This window comes from Pleurodeles waltl, chromosome 7 (assembly GCF_031143425.1).
Source record: "Pleurodeles waltl isolate 20211129_DDA chromosome 7, aPleWal1.hap1.20221129, whole genome shotgun sequence".
Taxonomy (NCBI): domain Eukaryota; kingdom Metazoa; phylum Chordata; class Amphibia; order Caudata; family Salamandridae; genus Pleurodeles; species Pleurodeles waltl.
Genome location: NC_090446.1, coordinates 1,277,504,666 through 1,277,526,374, shown reverse-complemented (window position 1 = coordinate 1,277,526,374; position 21,709 = coordinate 1,277,504,666). Strand labels below are relative to the sequence as shown.

Below are 21,709 nucleotides of genomic sequence, written 5' to 3'. Positions count from 1 at the left end.
ATTTTAAACTCTGCCTATTTCGCTATAAGAATTGGTCTATACTTGGTACTCAATAAAAAACCATTGTACGGTGCAGCTCATTTGTTGGCTCTGGGTACCTTGGGTCCCTGGAGAACCTACAAACCCTATATATTCCTGCTACCATAATCGTTTATCGCTTTTGTTAATTGTCCACTATGACGAAAAGTTTCAGATGAAATTTGTGTCACAAATGCCTGTTTTTCCTACTCATTTACAATATTTCTTTATTTCAACAGTTATTTTCATTGAGAAACCCTTGTGGGATCTACAAATATGACCCCTTGATGAATTCAGAATTTTGTCTACTTTTCAGAAATGTATTGCTTTTTTATATCACCCATTGGTTACATGCTGTTTTATACCACAAACTGGAAGTAGGTTGAGAGCACAAAAAATAGGGAATTATGCTACCTCTTAGAGAAATGCTAAAACTGTGGTACAAAATGTATTTTTATGATTCAGCTCTGCATGTTCCTGCAGGCAAACAGTTTGAGGATGCTAAATTTAGGGAACAAACCAGACACTTTTATCTGAAGCACTTTTTTCCTATTTTTTTTTTTTTTTTAAACGTCAAAATGTTGCTATATTTTTCCTATTTTCCTGGGCCCCTCCAGGGGAATACACACACCCTGGGCACCTTTAGCATCCCCAGGATGTTGGAAAAAAAGGACACAAATTTGGTGTTGATAACTTATGTGTACAGAAAGATATGGAGGCCTGAGCACAAACTACCCCAAAGAGGAAAAAAACTGCTTAGCACAGGGGGGTGAAAAGGTTTAGCGAAGGGGTTAAAGGTTGTATGTGGTCATAACACTGTGTTGGAGGCGTGGTAGTGCTTTGTCTATGACATTATTTATGGCAGGAATGGTGTCCAAGCTACACAGTACAGGGCAACAATTCCTTCTTTTTTAAACAAATCTATTTCATTACATGCATATATCTGGGATAAAGTGCCACTTAAAGTGTTCCACGTTATATATTTAAATGCCGCACATTCACATGGTAAAATTATGAAAATGTCACTCACCAGCAAACTGAAAACTTGGCAGCTGTGGTAGACTCAAACAAGAGAAGGCATGATGACCACTCAAATTCAGCCTTTGTTATGGGCCCAGCTGGAGTCTGAAATAGAAAGCATCTGCACGTTGTTGCGGATCGAAAGCAGGCAACGTGCAGATGCTGCTGAATGTGTCCTGGTGTTTGAAAATTACACAGGGACGTGTTCAGCATATTTGATGGTAGACCCAACTTCCTGGCAGGGTGGATGGGTCCAGCCTGTGAAAATAGTGCATGGACGCCGTCCACTGGCGTGTACTACTGACTTGTTCCCTGGGTGTGTGGGCCTGCATGGAGCCTTGTGGAAAGTCTGTTTGTGTGTCTGTATGTGATCAATCTGTGTGTATGGTAATACTGTGCATTCATGGTATGTGTGTGAGGCGTGAATGAATCAGTATTGAACGAAAGGTCAGTCTGTGCTCGGAGAAAGGTCGATAGGTATGAATGCAATAGGTTTAATGATGTGTATGTGAAGGTTCTGTGTATGGTTAGTATAGGTATAGCACATATGCCTGCAACGCATGGGTCTGAATCAACACACATGCTAGTGTGAATGTATGTAAAAGGGCTGTATGCGCATAGTGAGAGGTCTGTGTCTTTCTGACTTTTTGTCTGATACATTTGTGTGTCTCCTCTTTACATGTGCTAATTAATAGCAATGTGGCATGTGTATGTGTGCTATAGTTCTGTATTTTTACATGAGACTGGCTTTGGCTGTGACTCTTCCCAGTGCTGATAGTAGCATGTCTGCGCTATGTAAAACCACTTACCTGAGCTTGCTGTCACTGGGCTGGTCCCCTTCCTCAGTACCCTTAAGCATACATATAATAAGTTCATGAAACTGTTTCAAACGTTAATTTGTGGAAGAAAAGGGGAGAAATCCATGTTTTCTTAGGACATGTTGGATGTGACACCCTCCAACTAAATGCATTCTTGGCTTGGTAGATGGGTCTGGGGGCTATGAGTCGGGAATGCAATGTCTGTGTTGGTTTTTCTTGTCATACTGATTTTACTAAGAGGTTTTAACTTATTCATTTCTAGGATCAGGAACTTACATCTATTTAGGCCCAGATTTAGAAAGATTTGGGGTTGCTTCACTTTTGACGCAGGCCCAGTGAAAAATTGTTTTTGGTATTTACAAAGCATGGCTACGTCTAAACAATTAGCGCAGTGCAGCTCATTGTGCTGTCTTGCATTATTTTGCATCTGCCAGATGTTCCATGGGTGGTGCATGGGCATTCCTGTGCATCTCCCCATAGAGTTTGAGGCAAGACCATATTTACAAAGAGCTATAGACACGTATTTGTGCCAAAATGGTGTGCCTGCCTGAGGCTGGCATAACCAGGAAAAATATCTTTATCTCTCCAAGTTATTTCTTCTTTGCATGTGTGCTGCATTTTGGAGCACATATGCAAAGAGGAAAACACCTCCAAGGATGGTTTTTGTGCTGGAAGAAACTCCTTCCTGCACAAAAATGTCCGTGACCATAACACAGACAACCTTGTACTATGGTGGAAGGGGCCTGCATTTGCACTAAACAGCCCAAAGTGTGGCAGCACATGGAGAAATCAGAACTGCATCATTCCTTTGAAGATGTGGTGCAGTTCTGCTCTTTTCACGTGGCATAACACCACTTCTTTGTGAATATGCCCCTTAGTGGCTGGTTTTCCAAAAAAGTAGCAAATTTGCCTTCCTAGAAATTACTCTTTGAATGGATGCAAATTTACTACCTTTAGAATTCACAAATATTTGCAGCTCTAGGCTTGGAAAGTTCTGCCAATCTCACGTTTACAGGCATACTTTTGGCCGTAAAACACCCAAAGATGGATGGGGCAAATGCTTGCAAATATGCTAACTACTGCCAATCCCTCATGGTAGCATTGTTTTTCACACACCGTGCCACTCTACAACAGAAGGCTTGATTTAGGATTCAACATGCAAAGGAAAGGGAGACAAGGTGGCGGTGGACTTTACTGCCATTTAGAAATGTCCATCATTACAGTGGACATCTCTGTAAATTGGTAGGAACTGCTGCCATGGTGGTCCCTGTCAATGTGGGAAAAGTCTAATGGACAACTCCGTCAAACAGGAGACCGATTATCATACTTTTCCAAAGTATTTTTTATTTTCCAACTCCCAAAGAGTTTTCTCCCCTGGGGTGGGGGTTATTTGTCTGTTTTACTGTCCTTCATCATAAGGATACAACTGGAAGTGAGGGGAAGCAGCAAAAAAAAAAGTCTAGCCATCCACTCTAAATAGGGTGGACAATTGGATGACTTATTTACGATGACAACTACTCTGTCTGGCTTTTGAATAACATTTTCCACAGGAAGTGTAGATTTTACTCCGGCATAAAACTTGCCATCCGCTCAAATCCATATTTGGCTGGCAGCCCGTGAGTTTGGTAGAGAGGATACTCAGTTACAACAGGGTACATGTCCACCAAACTTTAAATCAACCCCAGAGGCCCACCTAATGCAAATCAGTACTGACACTGCTCCTCAGGGGAACAGTCCATCCTGAACCTTTACCAACTCACACATTAACCTTGTGGCCCACTGCTTTTTTCTGTTAGGAAATTTGAGAGTCACGCCACCCTTAATTTCACTGACAACTACGCTTCTGAGCACAAGTCTGAGCCCCTTTATCTGCACCTGGCTGAGCTCACCACTTCCCAGTTAGCTGGAAGCACTATGATGCTGATGATAAATACTTAACTGCAGAGCACCCATGCTGCAGGCTCTGGAAGAAGGGAGTTTGTAGTTTACAGAAATAATTCTGTGACACCTGTCACTACACATTCAATAGAAGCACAATTATGCAATGGTACATTATTATTAATTTGAGTGCAGTTGTTTCACCCAGTACATTACCTGTATGAGAAAGTGGGTTATTGGTTGAGGGAGTGAAACCCTACTCAAGCAACGACCACAATCCCTGAGCGGGTGAGCCACAAAGAGTCATTAAATTGATATGTGCTTAACCCTCTGGTAGCTTGGCACACAAGCATTTTGGGCTTAGCTTAGGGGCAATGTGTAAAATATTTATGCAGCGCAGACCAGATCAAATAGTAATAAAGTAAAAACTTAACACAAGAAAAATCCTAAACTCATTTAGAAAAATAGAGTAAAATTTGATAATTTCTTTGACACCAAAACAAACAGAAATCCAATCAGTAGAACCGGTGATATTTAATTTCAGAAATGTAGGTAAGTACAGCTCCTAAAAGCACAAAGCGCCACTTGTGCTTATCTGGTTCTGCAAGACCTGGTGATAGTCTCAAGTTCATACTGACTGCGATGCAGCGCAGACCAGATAGAGGGAGCGGGTTAGTCCTGCTGAAAGACGTACCTGCCTAAATTCTGGTGCAAAAGAAGCTAGTTTGCTGCGAGGAGGCTGCAAGGAGAGGGGAGACCATGGCAGATGGTCGTTGCTGTAGCCCGAAGAGCGGGCTGGGTGTTGTAGATGGTCCTGATGTAGCGTGAAGATCCTGTCTGGTGTCATGGGCGGTCGTTGCCGAAGCTTTGCATTGGTGGTCACCGCAGGCTGACGATGTTGTAGCGTGAAGTGTAGCTCTTGCGTTGCTGGTGGAAGTCACTGTAATGAAAACATTTGGGTTCTCTGGAGCTTTGTTGTCATGGGCGGAACGCACAGGCCTGTTTGTGCTTGTGAAGAGCCCAAAAACATAAGGATTTCTCGTCTTGTTTTCTTCCCTGGAGGAGCTCAACTGATGCCAACCAGGGGTCAAGGATCTGGGTGGCTCCTCTTGGGGATCAGGAACTCACTCCAACAGAGGCCAGCATGGCTCAGGCAGGTCCAGGCTAGTCCAGTGCAGCAGGTCCGCTGGGTATGTGCATGGAACTGATGTCCCTGTAGCTTAGAACAAGAGGTCAAAAAGACTTGTTTTGAGGGTCTAATATTTGTACCTGGTGCCAGTTTTGAAGTGATATAAACTTCTAGACTCCCCCCTCCCCCCCAAACATCTGGTTCTGGAATGTCCTTTCTCCCTGCCATGATGCCTGTATGTCTGAAGTCACCAAAAGCTAGTGTAAAGTTCCTTGTGTATGTGCTGAAGTAGCTCCTTTGAAGTGCAAATGTGGTTGGTGATAGCTCTGCCCCCTCCCATCAGATCAAGATGGCCTCTCCTGCCAAAACCCGGTCCCCGTTTGTGATACTGTCTGGTAGGAATACAAAGGGGCCAACTGATAAGAAAATGCTAACTTTTTCAAAGTAGCATTTTCAGAATTGTGACTTAAAATCCAATGTTACAATTAAAGAGGGTTTTAGATTACAATTCCTTAGACACCAAACATGGCATTTCTACATGTTCCCAAACAACACTTATTACTTATTAAATGCAGTAAGGTAACCTAATGTTAACCTATGGGAGAGATAGGCCTTGCAGCAGTGAAAAACAAATATAAGAGTTTTTCATTACCTGGACGTGTAAAATTCAAAACATACATGTCCAACTTTTTAAATAAAATGCACTCTGCATGATGAGCTGTTTAGGGCCTATTGTAGGGTTGACTCATATGTATTAAAAAGAAAGGTTTAGGCCTGGCAAATGGTTTATTTTGCAAGGCGGAAAAGTCAGTTTAAAACTGCACACCCAGGCAACAATGGCAGGCCTGAGACATGTTTAAAAAGGCAATTTAAGTGGTTGTATAAACAGTGCTGCAGGCTCACTAGTAGCATTTAATTTACAGGCCCTGGGTATATGTAGTAACACTTTACTGGGGCCTTATAAGTAAATTACATGTGCCAGTTGGGACTAAGCCAGTATTACCATGGAATAGGCAGTTGTCACTCTTTAGCACAAGTTAGCAGTGGTAAAGTGCACAGGGTCCTAAGGGCAACAAAAACAAATTCAGCAAAACAGGAAAACTGAAGAAAAAAAGCTTGGGGGTGACCCTGCTGAGAGGGCCAAGTCCAACAACCTGTTTTACTGTGGCTATTGTTAGATAAAAAATGTATTATTTTTTTATATCCAGAGCCAATTTCTTGCACAGCAGCTTTGGTGTATTTTAAGACGGTATATGCGTCTACTTTCAAAAGTACAGGCACACAGTACTTCCACAGGCACATTTTAGTTGAAAATTGAATTTTGCACTATTTATCACGTTTGTACCTTTAATTTCAGTTTCGAATATATGCTTTGACCCAACATATGTATAGAATAAAAAAAAAATGCAAACTTATTACACATATTAATGCAGACCTAGTGCCTTGATACCTAACATTGTGTACATGTTTTTTGGACAAACAAGGCAGGGTTCAGGGAGGACCTGGACTGGCAGCTCGGGCTGGGCTGTTCCCATGGGGAACATGGTCAAGACTGATTTGCATATAGCTGGGTCCAAACTGGAACGTTATGGGTAGCAAAACAACGATGGATTTAGGCCCAGATCTCTGTACTGGGGGTGAATGTTTGACATTGTTCAGCATTCCGTCCATCACTTGTTCTTTTTGCATTTGCTGCCCCAAGTGGAAAAGGGTATGCCTAGATGTGGGTCCTTTGCTCCCCATGCCACTGGAATCAAGCTAGCCTGGCTGATGAAGGGTGATACCCTAAAACCGGTCCTAGGATGCTTGTTTCCAGTCCAGAGAGGACCTGGCTTGGCAGTTAGGGCTGGAAAGTTCCCATGGGGAACAGGGTGAAGACTGATTTGCATATGGCTGGGTCCAAACTGGAATGCCATGGTAAGCAAAAACAACTGATGGATTAAACCTAGATCTGTGACTGGGGTGAATGTTTGATTTGTTCTGCATTCCGTCCATCATCTGTTGTTTTTGCAGAATTAGATCTGAGCACATTGCTTCACACTACATTGGCCCCTAATAAAGGCTGCTATCTTCTTTCAAGATAAGTGGTGGGTCATATGTGTAGGGTTCAAATTGTATATCCCAATCTTATAAGTATGTTAATATGCCCTCCTTAATGTATTTTTGTAAACCGTTAGCCCTGGAAGGAGATGCGCATTTCAAATAAAGAAGTTTATTTTAGAAGTGCAGTATATTTTTCTGTCAGGTAAGTCCTCCACAATTTTCCCTTTTGCACCACACAGCGAAGCTCCTGTAACTTCTCAAGTACCATACTTCCACATTTGTCTGCCTTATCTGTTTTGTGGAGCAGCGCCAGTTGGATACACTAGGACCACTCCAGCTGTGCATTTCTATGGATTTCAAGAGCATAATTTGATATTTTTGCGTTAAATTCATCAACAGTTAAAATCTGAGCTACTGTTACTTTTCAACAATTTTTAAAAATAAATTCAAGAATTGAAGACAGTACAGGAGTGTAGCAAGAACCCGGTGGGCCCATGAATATGGGTAAAATTTAAGACATTGTGCAAAGTCATTACACTGTTTAAGAACTGTAAGATACCAGATGTACTGTACTGAATGAAGGAAGGCAATTCCTCCACTTGAACAACCTCCTTTAGTTTTTGGCGGGATAACAATTACATCGTAATCATACACTAAAAAGTTATTAATTGACAAGCCAGATGGTAGCTCCCTCAGAATGCAGCAGTGGGGTCCTTTTCCTTTCCCTTGTAAAAAGCCCCACCACATTCCAAGAAAGAGTCAAGTAGTTTTGACTAACATGAAATTAAAGCAACAATTAAGTATTTGCATCCATCCAGGAAGCCATGACCAAGCTGCAGGGTCTGCTGTATTTTGTACATGATCTCTGGCTCAAAGATGGCATTGGAGGGTAGCTTTACCGTCCTTCCTTTTGCAATTGAATGCACAATCATTGACTATACCGCATGAGTTTTGTCTTTCAGCAGCATATGAGTAAGTTCCAGGCAGTTGCAAATTCTGCTGTAATTCACAGAGGGGATTTTTTTTATTGGGAATTGATACCCGGATTTGTCAAAACTCCTAGAGTGAAAAAAGTCAAATTGTTGTCGAATGTTTGAGGCATACGCAGCAACGGGGCTGTTATAAGAAGATTTTTTCTGATAAAGATATTTTCTATATATCTGAAGACCTCAAATTATTTATTTGAGGGTTTTTGTGAGGAGGCTCAGGATCCTTGACCTTTTCAGAGGCACATTTCTATTTCCAAAGAAATCAGTGATCACTTTTATAGATGCAGGGGTAGGAGCTTCCTCCTGTCCAAAGACAAGTGAGGTTGGGAAATGGATTTGCATGTGGTATATTAAAGTCAAAGAAGTGTGATCCAGTAATTCACTATGTAAATGACTTGAAGAACCTCAGGCTAGCGGATTCAAGTTTGTATTAGCTAGAGGTTCTGGTGGGGTTATTGCTTTTGTGAGACAGATTGATTTTTTTTCTCTCTTTTTTTTATTTTTTTACTTGAAGTCTCTTTATGGAACGTTTTTCAACAGAATGCAAAACATGCCAGGGCATCACAGGGTGAGTGCTGATTTGTACATCAGGCACAGAATTACAAAGTAGTTAGGTGCAACATTGCTCTGGAAACATTTGACAGCTGTAGGTAGTAAGAGGTAAGGTTGGAAGCAGCCAACCTAGGGTGGCCTTTACGTGACGAGACATGGCAGGAACACACAACACATTGAAAAAAAGGTCAGTAGCATCAAGATAGCAAGCACCTCCAACATCTCCCAGCCCCACAACAGCACCAGACTGGCTCATTGAAGAAGCTTTCAAATGCGAGGGGAGATAGATTATACACGCAACACTAGCAGGATGCCTTCTATGAAAGGTGCAGTTGATCAAAGAGCTGCAACTCCGTAGTGATGGGTTGGTTAAAACAGACAAACTCGGGGCGAGTTAGATATGTAAGTAAAGGACGCCAAACGTACAGGAACTTGGCAGCAGTATGGATAAGATTATGTGAGAGTTGTTCCATTTTCATCTCATGCCAGAGTTGTACAGGAACTATAGGGCAACAGGGGGCGCCACCAATTTCTTCCAAGTCAGCGCTATGAGCTGCCAGGCAGCATCGACCAAATGACTAATAAGCCACCATTCTACGTGAGTCATAGCTTTCAACAATGGGGGCTGAATATCTAAAATGACAATGGCATAAGTGTGGGGTATTGGATATCCCACCAATCCCTTGATGTGCCCCAGAATCTCATTCCAGTACATACCTGAAAGGTAACAGGACCACCAAATATGACAAAAGTCCCTTTTCTCCTTCCCACATCGCCAGAAGAGTGAAGACATAAAAGGGCAGATAGTGTTGAGGTGGGTTGTCGTGTAATACCACTGACGTATTCGCTTATGGGCTGTCTCTCATTGTGAAATGCTGCATTACGTTTTGGGGATATCCTGCCCTAAGGTTTCCCTTTGTTTAGCCAAGATGCCCTCTGGCTGTGTTATCTTGCCAGCCAGTTCAGTAGGTCTGTATGCAGGGGGTGTAGAGTGTTGTGGGACTTTATACGTGTTAGACATCAGACCCCTAGACTAACGTAGGCCCTTACAAGCTTTTCAAGGGAGTATATTCTCGAGTGGCACCTTAGAAATTGAGGGAATGTAATGCCCATTGGCGCAATTGATAATATTGTAGCCTTGCTGACTCAGGGAGGTTTAAATCTGTCTTACTGTGTTTGAAGGACTTGACGGTGCCACCCAGGAATAGGTCTTGTAACATTCTACTTTCCTTGTCTGCCCAGCTAGGGAAAGTGTGGGGGCCCAGTTCAGGCAATTGGGGTGTTATAAGAGGGGAAGGTAGGCCTCCCCAAAGCGCAATCCCTGATCTCCAGGGCCATCCGAGTGGGGGTGGCAAAGTAGGCACTACGTGATCTAGCATGCTTGGAAAGCCAAGCCAGGTCCCAGAGGGTGCGACAGGCTACCGGCTGGCACATATGAAACGAGTGCTTGTCACTCTCGCGGACAATCCATTCAGAGATGAAACATAAGTGGACTGGCCAGTAATATTCTAGAAGGTTGGGCACGCTGGACCACCCCTGTCTGCGCAGTGAGAGCAGGGAGTGAGGCAGTTTAGGTTGCGCCCCCCTTCCATATAAGGCACATATGTGCCGCTGTAATTGCCGGATACAGTCCTGCGGAATGGAAGTGGGCAGTGACTAAAGAAGGTATAGAACCCAGGAGAGAATGTTCATTTTTATGACATTGATGCGGCCCATCCAAGATATATAAAGGGTTTTCAGCGACACAAGTCATCCAAAATGGATTGCAGAATGGTCGACCAATTCGCTTGCGTCCAGTCGGACGGTGATAACCAAGGGTTTGACCACCAAAGCAAAAAGGAGTGGTGAGAGTGGGACCCCTGAAGGGATGGATGGAGCGTATGCTGGCCATTAACAGTAATAGAAGCCGTTGGTGCTATATATGAGGCCATGATTTTGACAATTACACCGGGCCCCCACCCAATCTTACACAGGACTTCTCTCAGGAAGGCCCTGCTCACCCGGTCAAAGGCCTTCTCCATGTCCAGCGAGAGGAGGCATGCCGGAATACCAAGGCAATGGGATTTTTCCACCATGTGGTCAACCCAGCGAATATTATCCACATTCTGTAATGATTGAACCCCATCTGATCAGGATCTATGAGGCCAGGTAGAAATCGCTCCAACTAGTAGACCAGTATTTTCATGAAAATCTAAGCAATCAGTGTTCAGGAGCGCAGTAGGGCGATAGGAGGAACAGCATCTGGTGTCCTTCCCAGCTTTGGCTATGAGCTCAAGCTTGGCTGCCGCCATGGTGAGAGTGAGGCCGGTATCCTGAGTGAAAGAGTTACAGAGCACCTACAGGTAGTCCTTCAAGGCAGGGAGGAACAGCCGGTAGAAGGCGACAGGAAGCCCATCAGGGCCCATTGCCTTGCCAAGTGGGACATCCTGGACTGCCTGGCACAACTCATCCAAAGTGATGAGAGAATCCAGGAGTTATGCATGTTGAGGATCAATGGGATCCCAACCACAGTCCTGCAAGTAAGTGTTTATTAGGCTCTGGAGGATGTCATCCAGTGCGTATAGGGTCTGATAATAATCTTGAAATGCCCTTTACTTATTGCATTCAGTGGTTGCCCAAGTCCGGAGTTTGGTTATGTGGGTCTTGACTTGGTGCTGGCGGACTTTGCGAGTGAGCGATGTGCCCACTATATTTCCCCCATCGTCATATTTGTGCTTCAGAGCTAGGAGAGAGCGTTCAGCCTATCTTGTCCATCAGCAAGCGTTCTTAGGACAGTCTCAGCAGATGCACAGGGAGCAAACAAACCTTCTCAGGTGCAGTGTGAGGAGGCTTTACACATTTTTTGGAAGACTTTCTTTAATACTTTCTTTCCAGCACCATTTGCAAGCAGTGCACGTACACCCTACACCTTCCAAGAAGAATCTGAAAGTGGCTTAGATTGTATATTTTGCCAATCCAAACGATTCACTTGCTTAGCAATCCCTTTGGTCTACTCTAACACTTACATACGCATTGCATCATACCCCTACTAGGTGCCTAATTTAAGCCCCTTTCTTCAGCAGCACGCCATTTGACTGCATATTATCCCATCAAGTTCTCCTCAGTCACATATTTAACACTGTTTAACAGGAGCTAATAAATTTGTGCATGTTTAGTATAAACTAGTGTATGATCTCGTGGGGGAACGTTCACACCGAGTAATTTATTTCTGGCATGATAGCAAAGAGGCTGACATTTATAGACCGGCTTCACAGATTGGCTAACCAAAGGTGCCAAGTTTGGAGCTAAGGTTGTAGACTAGCGACAGATGACGAGAAAGAGAACTGAAGCAGTTGATTGACATTTGCATTTTGCCTTAGCTACAGACTGGGCTTTTGGATCATTTGTTGAAAACTAGGATGAAACCTGGATTGCTGTAACAATGTATTTTTTTTCATCCCTTCCATAGGAGAGAAGCCTCATCAGTGCAACATCTGCTATCGCTCCTTCTCCTTGCGGGACTACCTTCTGAAGCATATGGTGACACACACTGGAGTGCGAGCTTTTCAATGCTTCATCTGCTCTAAGCGCTTCACCCAGAAGAGTTCCCTAAATGTGCACATGCGCACACACCGTCCCGAGCGCTTCCAATGTTGTATCTGCAACAAGTACTTTTCCCACCGCACATTGTTGGAGCGCCACATCACCACGCACACAGCATAATTGCTATTCTGTTCACTGAAAGCTGTGTCATTGCCCAATATGGAAAGGGCTTGTCAAATGAGAGTTAGTGTTGGCATGAGCGATAAAAATTATAAAGTGGGCAACACAAGATGTTTATTCATTGTGACAACGAGCCAGTCGTCTGTGGTCAAGCATCCTACTGAAAGGCATCATGGATGGGAGTTAAAGACTGTAAATTAAGTTCAATGCCATGCAAGCATCAGGATAGTCATTTACAGGACTAGGACCATTTAACACTGTGATGCCCTTCCGTAAGTAGGCAGATGAGGAAACTAGGCATGGAAAAGATGTAATTCACACAAACTGCACTGTTTTTATTCCCACCATTGACTCTAGTTTAATTTAAATTTGGATTTAGGAACTTGGCTACTCTTGATGACGGCTGTCTGGTTGACTTGCACTGGGTTTCCACCCTCCTTCCACACACCTGCCGTGCAGTTCATTCCCGTCTCGCATTATTCATGCTATTCCACACTGTGGGTTCACTTTTGCCTCTGCAAACCAGTTGCACTTCAGTGTCCCCTACTATTGCGATGCTGCAATCTGCACACAGCTATTCATATATTATTTTTCTGTTTTTTTCGAGGCACTTTTTGCTATTCTTTCGCTGAGACCTCTCCACACTGCACACAGTTTTCAAACCTGTTATGAAAATCCACTTGCAGCACATGGCAAACTTGGTGGATTTATTCCCCTTCTCTCCGATCCAATTCCCTAATGTCTTCCTCGCATCACTTCCAGCTCTCTTGCTTAATTGCACAACCCCACATCATTAAGGACTGATCTAAAGTTGAAGAGGCCAAAGAGGTCCAAGGAGAAATAACATAATATTCGACTTCTTCTCTGGCTGTTTTCCCCTAAAATAAAACGCCCTCTTTGCTTCTTCACTGTCAAACAGTGCTCCCCTTGCTCTTTCCTTGGTCACCTTGTTAGCTTTGTAATGAGCTGAAAAAGGCCAGACTAGTTTTCCCTACAGGTTGTTATTTGCTAGTTCCTCAACATCTGTCTTAGCTTAACAGGGCTTTTATTAGTGTGGCCTTTTCTTCAGAACACATTTAGCAGAAACACATATGTGCTAGTACGTTGCTCCATTAATTGAAAACCACGCATATGTGCATGTATAAACTCTCTCCCTTCTCTGTACGGTGATTAATTCCACACTACTAGCTTTTCAGGTTTGGATACTGAAACACCCATATCTGTTCCGGTGGTCCACCAACCTCAGTCCAGACCCGCATCCACTTCTCGCCTTCAGTTTCTGTAACAAGCACATTCATTCTCGTGTCAAACCCTCCCAGCACCTCTGCCATTGAGTCAGCGGGTCATGTGACTCCAGAATGAAGGCTCGCTGCTTCTCCTTTAGGGTGTTTCTTTGATATTCTTGAACACCGAATAGCTGTACCTGCAAGTGGGGTCCCAGAACACTTTACAAGAGAAATGTCTATTTTTTATATTGATATACTACCCAAGACACACTTGTCTAAACATCTCTCAGTGCTACATTTCTTTACAGCAATGTAAAAGTGAAATATTGGGCAAATAGGTAGTGTAGCCTTAAATAATGAAAACCTGCACTGTGTTGACCAAGCTATCTCACAGGATACACCTCTAGCTATCCTCATTGTCAGAATCCCTGGACTCCACTTGACAGATTTGTTTTTAATAATTTTAGTTATATTCTTTCTATTCTGTCAGCAGTCTGCAATTTCCGGCTCTGTCTGTTTTTTAACGTCATCTCTCTTTGCAGCGCACTTTCCCATAACCGAAAGAAGCAATAAAAAATGATCATGCCTCCTGTTTTCTCGGCCTACACAACCGCCATATGATTGAATAGTAGTCTGTCTGTCAAAAAATGTCATGAAATGCATTACTAGATTGTGATACCATGAGATTTGGAGGTGTACTCCAGATCATGCTTCAAACGCTACTTCTCGGGGACCAACTCCAAGGACAAGCTCTGGGAATGTGCTGTCTCTACCTTGAAGTGGCTGCAGACCTCTATGTGTCTTGCCAACGGGCAAACCAGCAAAAATAATTGGAGGACTGGTCTTGCTATGTGCACCCTTTCCCAGCCAGTGTCTAGGAGATCAATACTGAAGCACCCAGTCGAGAGTTGGCCCTCATTGCTGACGTGAAGATGATGGATGTTAAAGAGGCGGCCTTGTTCTGTAGCTAATAACTCAATGTCAAAACAAATTCTGCCCTATATATAATTCTTAAGACCCATAGGCAACTAAGAGCTAATACAGAAATATCATCGTCAGAAAGACTTAAAACAGATTTATTCAGCACTCTGTGAAGCAATGCACCATTTTTTTTAGTTGCTATAATTCTAGAAAATTGTTTCACGGGGTGTACATTTAGACAGGAAAGGCACTTTCTTCTCTCCCAGTATTTTTTATATATAGATACTTGTAGGTTTTTGTCACTCAAACTTTTCTTCATTTTTGTCGGCTCTTGAAGTTGGTAGCATCAGACACGTCATGGACTTATAGCTTCAATTAGTTATTTAAATTTGACGTGTACTGACACTGGATATAGATTTATTTTCCTCTTAACTGGTGTCATGTGACATCGTGGAGGGGTACACACTGCATCTGTTAAGATAAATGTTCTAGTCCCTGGAGAGTCCTTGGATTCCTATTTGATGTTGTGAAGAGTAGAGAAGTATTGTAATCAATGTTTGTTTCAGTTGTTGCTGTAGAAAGTGTGGACTTGTTTCTTTCATAAACGCTTTGGTTAAAAATAAGCTAATGCAATAACTGCATTTACGCAGCCATCCATTATCAGATTAGACTAGGATGTCACATTCAAAATGTTAACTTTTTTACTGAGCGGACCCAACTCTAAAATGTGCATAGTTTTCATTCTTTTTAGTCAGGCCATGATCCGAGCTTAGTAAGAGAAACTTAGACTTGGAATTCTTAAAACAGTTTATCCATTTACGGGTGTTGTGTAATGGCATTAATATACACATGGAATGGGATGGGTGAGAAACAGATGACCTTCCCTTTATTCCACTTTGAAATAGTTAAATCATTTTACTGCTACATCAGATTTCTCTGTAAACTCATTCAGCCTCTTCAGCAGTATTTGATGGTCAGGGAGTTAAAGCCAGTCCAGAAATCTAAAAGAGTAGGGCCAGGTCCATAATGTTTAAAAGAGCGGTGTGGACGTACTCCACTGGGGCTGAAGCCTGGGTGAGGTTTCCAAAGGCACTGGTTGTTTTCTAAGTGTTACTGTAATTGGATGGCTGATGCATTTTCTAGCACTTGGGTGCACTTCATTAATTTTTGTCTATAAGCCACCAGAGCAGCGAACATTGAGCGCTGATGTTGCTAACTTCTTGAAGTGGATGTTGTGGTCTAGCCATTGTTACTGTGGTCTGGAAGTTGAGCACTGATGTTGCTGACTTCTTAAAGTGGATGTTCTGGTTTAGCCAGTGTTACTGTGGTCTGAAAGTCTGGGTGTACTTTCTCCATTGAAGTGTGTTTTTTTTTCAAAGTCTAGTCATGCTGATGGTTAGACAAAAAATTGAAAGGTGTCCAGCCATACATGTTAATAATAACAAATGCAAAGTACGTGTGTGCTTGCAGGAACAGTGGAGTCAGTCCTCCAAATATTAGAAAGGCAGATTAGTTCTGGCGGTGACCACTTGCTGTGATTCACATAACAAAGAAGTGCAAAACGTTAGGAAAAGGCCTCTTTGTCAGTAAACATTCCCAGATCAAGTGATACAAACCAACATCTTCCTTTTAGAATTAGGAGCTCACTACACATAGACCTGTAGAACAATGTCCTAAAACGAGTTTTATACCATAGTAATGTACTGGAACTCTGCAGTAGCCTCGCCCATTAATTTGTAATACTAGCCCTAACAAGTACACATGTTTTGTTACAGACAGACTACAAAACATCAAGGTATTACCTGAGAAAACAAGGCAGAACAAGATCCCAAATTCTTGACTGAGGTTTAAGCTATTCAGAAATCGCCATTGTCAGAACGCTTTATTAGGGACTTACTGGTAAATCAAATATGTCAATCAAGGATAGGCCAATTCCACATATAATGTACACAGAAGCACTTGCACTTTAGCGCTGGTCAGCAGTGGTAAAGTGCCCAGAGTACCAAAACAGCAAAAACCGAGTCCAGCACACAGTCAAAACATGGGAAGCAGAGGCAAAAACGACAGGGGAGACCACGCCAAGGATGCCAGGTCTAACAATCTGCATTATATCTCAAGTTACATCCTGCTTAAACTGAGATTCTTTTGATCCTGAGCAACTTCAGTGCATAGAGTAGTAGTCTATGTTCCCACTCAATGGGCAGTTTCCCTAAATCTGTTATGGCAATGTGGGATATTAGGCTTGTAAAATCATTCTTGCCTGTAAATAGACCAACTAAATATGACAGATGTAGGTAATGTTTTCTTAATCGCAAATTGTTGAGAAAAGTACTTTTTTCTAACCTTCTGTGTGTTTTAATCATGAAAGCTTATCTGTAATGACCAATTATTACTTTCTCAGCTGCAAAGGGAATGTGCTCCTGATAAACTGTATGAAAAAAAAAATCAGGTTATCTTTTAATTCCCAAAACATTCAGCATGTAATTTCCAAAAACTACAGAAATAAGCAGGGCATATGCTTATGTCTTAAAAGCTTCTAATCAACTTCAGCAGAAATTCAACATCTGCACTGGTGATCTGTGAGGTAAAGAATCAAGCTCAAGTTTGTACAGTACACATTTTTTTATCGTCCACATCTCTCTTTTCTAGCCGGTAGAACCGTCTCTATCTTTCCCACTGCGTTTTGTAGTCTGGTGTAAATAGATTATTTATCGTTCCCAAAGAAAAACAAGATAACACGGGGGTCTGTCCTTTCGGAATTTGCGGACTGACTCTTTGTTATTCCACCCCCCCCTCTCTCTAAAGAAGATCGAAGGAAAGTTAAAACTTGGTTATCTTATTTAGTGTGATTGTTTTTTTTTTTTTAAATAGAATCCAGTAATTGTGAAGCACCAGGACTCTCCGTTTAAAAACCCTTTTTAGAAAGAACTGAGGCATTGACTAATGTTACGTCATAGCACAACAAAACAACCCTCAGCATCGTTCTGCACACTCATCCATGCGCATAATGCTCTACACCCAAATATGTCTGGCTGTTATTCCAGCATTAAACACTATATTTGTCCGCTCCAACATTGCTGACCACTATCAAGTATGACTCGCATCAGATCAATTCTAAGAACAATTAAATACAATGCTAGGAGACCACTTTGATTCCAATCAGATTGCACTTAACAAAGCATAATCAATAGTACTGATTAACATGCTTCTTTCTTGGCGCTCTCCCCCTCTCAGCAGGACAGCATGTTGTCCAGTTGCTAAATCTAGTTCACTGAAGCCACTGCTGACCTTTAGTATAATACTGCCACTGTACTTTTCAAGTGGCACTTTAAGGGGAGTTACCTCGATTGCTCATGAAATAAATGAATATGCCCCGAGTCTCCCTCATGTTGGCTTTCAATATTCTAGGTTCTTAATTTTAAAATCAAAACCTACATGAAATGACTACAGCTAATAATTTCTATATAGTAATATTAATAATAATTTTCTCAAGTCATCTTGCACTTAATGGAATCCCCTGCTTTTCTTGTAATCTCCTCAGTTTTGATTTATAATCACACAAATGCTGCTGCGGACAGAAGTAGATCTTTCTCCCATAACAAAATTGGAAGTATCCCGTGCCATCCTCAACTCACGCCATCCAGCTTCTTAATGAATGTAATAATACTCTAGTCAGCAGAATTCCTGAACTTTAAAGGGCAGCCAAATTGTGAAAACTCATTGGGACAACACAGTTGGTAGGAATGTGCTTTACAAATGCATATAACATAATATGTAAAGATAATGAGATACATGGTGTGTTTTCAAGTTGTTCATCATTTTTCTGACCTTAACGTGACATTGAGCTAAGACCTTGGCCCTACCTTCTTCCACAAATATTGCTAAGATTTTCATGATAATGAAAATAGTTGGTTTGGGTTTTATTTCTGAATCTGTCGTCACCTGCTGAAAAATCTGTTCAGACAACTGATTCAACTAAATTAAAGGTATAGGACAAACTCTTCACTAACATCTGTCGTAGCCATAAATTGATGCCGACACCTGAACACTATGGTACATGTTGGCACATGTGATGCTTGATATACTGCTGTAAAATGATAAACAAATTCTGCCAAGGAGACCTAATGCAAAAGCAGCTATTAGTCTGATTAAAAACATCCCTAACACTTTTGTTTCAAGAACAGCCACCTGGAGATCATTTAAAACTAGTACAGGCTGCCTAGATCTCACTCTAAATGGATATTCAAATTGATCAAATCTCTTCACAGTCAATTTCTAATAGTCCATATATATTATCGGTGCTTTACATGGGCCAGTACCGTCAGGTACTGAGTACCTGCACTTCTTTATTTTAAGAGGGAGGGTACCTGCACTTCTCAGCAGAGGTGCAATACTTTTAATTGGAGAGTACCATCGCTTCTCAGAATCAGGTAGCTAGGGATAGTCTACCTGCACTTCTTTTTTCCATTTCTGTTATAGATGTCCACCTTGCCCCTACCCTGTTAACATTTGTTACCCACTTAAGAGCATGGGAATGAGCTTGCTATTCTGTACTCTTGGATATCAGTGAAGATCCCATGAATTGAGTAGGCAAAGCTGCTTACTTGTAATCCTAAATCAACCTCATGGAAATCTTCAAGGAGTTAGCGAACAACCAGTCTTCCTTCAAGAAAAGCAATGGGCTATCAGTAATAGTTGACACTCGGGATGTGATTTTTATTTTTTATTTTGCTGAAATCGTTGGGCTTATCTGCCCCTTTTTGAAAAATTAGCCTCCACCTACTACGCATGGAAAAGACAATAGACCTGTTGGTGAAATGTGCCTGCAGTTCTCCTTCTCTGTTGTCCCCTTTGCTTGCCCCCTTATATGGTAGATACATACAAAACCCCTGCAGCACTCCTGAAATGTCTTCCTGCTAGGTGTTGTTAAGAGTTATGGCAGCTTTTCATTTGCAGCTACAAATAACATTCGTATCAGCACCTATTCATGAATTGATGCATTAGTCTCCGAAGGAGAGCTGTTGTTTTAAGCATTGTCATAGATGATGGGCTGGGGCAGATTTTGAAACTTAATGCCAAATACTCTGTTCCCCGTCACTCTCGCCCCACAGCACCTTCATTAACAGTTTTCTCAGCTGAAGGACTGTAGCTAGTCATTTTTCTAGCAGGTATTGTAAAAAGGCTGTAAAACCCCTTAGCTTGAGTCTATAATTGATTGGAATTTTAAGGTTCTTATTTAGAGTTTGATGGAACGGGCAATCCAGCAAAAATGATAGATGCCCCATTTACCATTTTTGAAGTGCCACTGACATCATTGTACTCTTAATACAGCAGATGGGACACTTTTTTGGCAGATGTCATTCATTTGTCTAACTGTAAGTAAGGCCCCTGGTTTCTTGTATCATGAGTCGTGATACAAGAAAGTTATTGGCAATTAGTTTTCTCATGATACCAAGGTGTGGAGCCCAGATTTCGTTAATCAGTAGAACTATTATAAAAGGTGGATTTTGCCTGATCGAATTTTCACAGGGAAATTTCACTGGCCTCTAGTTGAGGCCTAATTTGTTATTTGAAAGCGAAATGAACTGAGTCCACTGCCACAACAATGCTCTATGGGTAAGTTGGCATAGCCTTGTGCCTTAAAGGAATACTGCATTTTTTCTCTAGGTAAAGTTGTGATTTCAGTTCCCTGGCTATTTATAGAATTTTTGTTTGCATGTTTAAAAATGGCATTGGGCAATTTTAGAGGCTACTTTCTCTTACTTCTCAGTTTAAGAGTTTATTTGGCTTCCACCAAAGGAGTGCTTCTTGGAAGTTTGTGTAATGGAGGGCTGTGAGATCTCTCTCAGAGTCAGATATTAAACGTTTATGAATTAAATTAAATTTCCCACGGGATTAGAAGTATGCATCTTTTCCTTTACCTACTGTTTGCCCTCCCCATTACCCACGTAAATCTGTTACTACCCTTAAGCTTGGACCTTATTACTGCAGCGTTGCAACTCATGAACATCTGTCAGTTCTCTCCAGTAGTGGTTTGCAATACCTTCATCGTTTTAGTTATGATCCCTTGCTTACCTGTAGGGCCCAGTGACCTTCCTGTCCTGTTCCCACCCCACAATTCTTTCAGTACCCCTGAGTGCAACCATGCTCTACCAATGCTTAGTGTTTCGGATAAGAAATTGTGCATAAGCCAAATTGTCTTGCAGTGTTGACCAGTGTCTGGCATGTCGATTTATAATGTGACTTAAGATGATGACTGTGATGAAACGAAAATGCTAACCCATGACACTATGCACCAAAGTGACCCACTATCTGTGACACACACTCTTTGAGTTAAAGAAACGTTATCTGGTTAACTTGATGGAGAGATCCTCGTAGAATGTCTGTGCAAATCTTCGGCCCATGACAATTCTTGGAGCTGTCATAGTAGCCTACAGAAGAGTGAATTGGGAGGATGGCAATTAATTTTATGCCATACTTTTGTTACATCCTGGGCAGATCACTGTGATGCGAGAAGTGGTGCTCCAGTCTGTGAGATTAGTCTAATGCCCAACATACTCCATGTTTTTTCAGTTCTGACACCAGCTGATCGATCATACTAGCATCCTAAAAGTCTGGCTTGTTCTGAAGGTGACTTTTCTGACAGACAGTGTCCATTGTTTTGTGAAGTACACCTTCTCCAACTCCACCAACCCCCACACTTTATCTCTGCTGCATCAGTTTACACATACCATTCTTTTAATGTCCGGGCATCCCAAGTTTGAAATTAAAGTCCTGGAAATCCATTGCTTACGAATACTGTAAGTACCTTACTGATTTCTTCACGTTCAGTAATAAGTTACATCCTAGCACAGCAAAAATGAGTGCCTCTGTAGTATACGTAGTCATGTATTCATCTTTAGTGTTTTATAGCGCTTTACACGATTAAAAGCCACATAATCATATCTCTCATTCACGTAAATATTGTTGTACCAGTGAGCCGGTTTTCTTCTACATGATGAATGTGACGGAGACTGTGTTTAATGCTCTTGAAATCAGTTCACCCCCAATCAATGTCAGGTTTTGTCCTTTTGTTACACTGTGATGCATCTATTATTTGTCTATTAAATTGAGCTGTAATCCTATTCATGGTCAAACAATAATAGATTTTAATAAAATTCACTCTACCAAACTGTGTCAGCACGCTGTATATGACAACAAATGTAGATGCCAGCTACACTTACTGGGAGCATAGCAACATCAAGTACCAACATTAAGCAAAGGTAGTTTTGCAGTATGTGTTTTTTATTCATGTCCTGTGCTTTCTTTTCCAATTTCATGAACCATTTCAGTTTTAGAAGAACATTCAGTACCGAAGTGGTGGATACACTGTGGGTGCACTACTCTGTGTGAATTTGAAGAAGAGTATAAGAC

The 21,709-nt window shown here is 41.9% G+C and overlaps 1 protein-coding gene across 2 annotated transcripts in view; it reads left to right on the top strand.

The window, feature by feature from the left end:
• Positions 1-21,467, top strand: part of ZBTB45 (zinc finger and BTB domain containing 45) — a 251,592-nt gene extending 230,125 nt beyond the window's left edge. For both annotated transcript variants that reach the window (XM_069200487.1, XM_069200485.1), the window contains exon 3: positions 11,896-21,467. In XM_069200487.1, coding sequence (XP_069056588.1) covers positions 11,896-12,149 — 254 coding nt within the window. In that variant the 3' untranslated portion in view covers positions 12,150-21,467. The remainder of the gene's footprint in view (positions 1-11,895) is intronic.
• Positions 21,468-21,709: the final 242 nt, after the last annotated feature.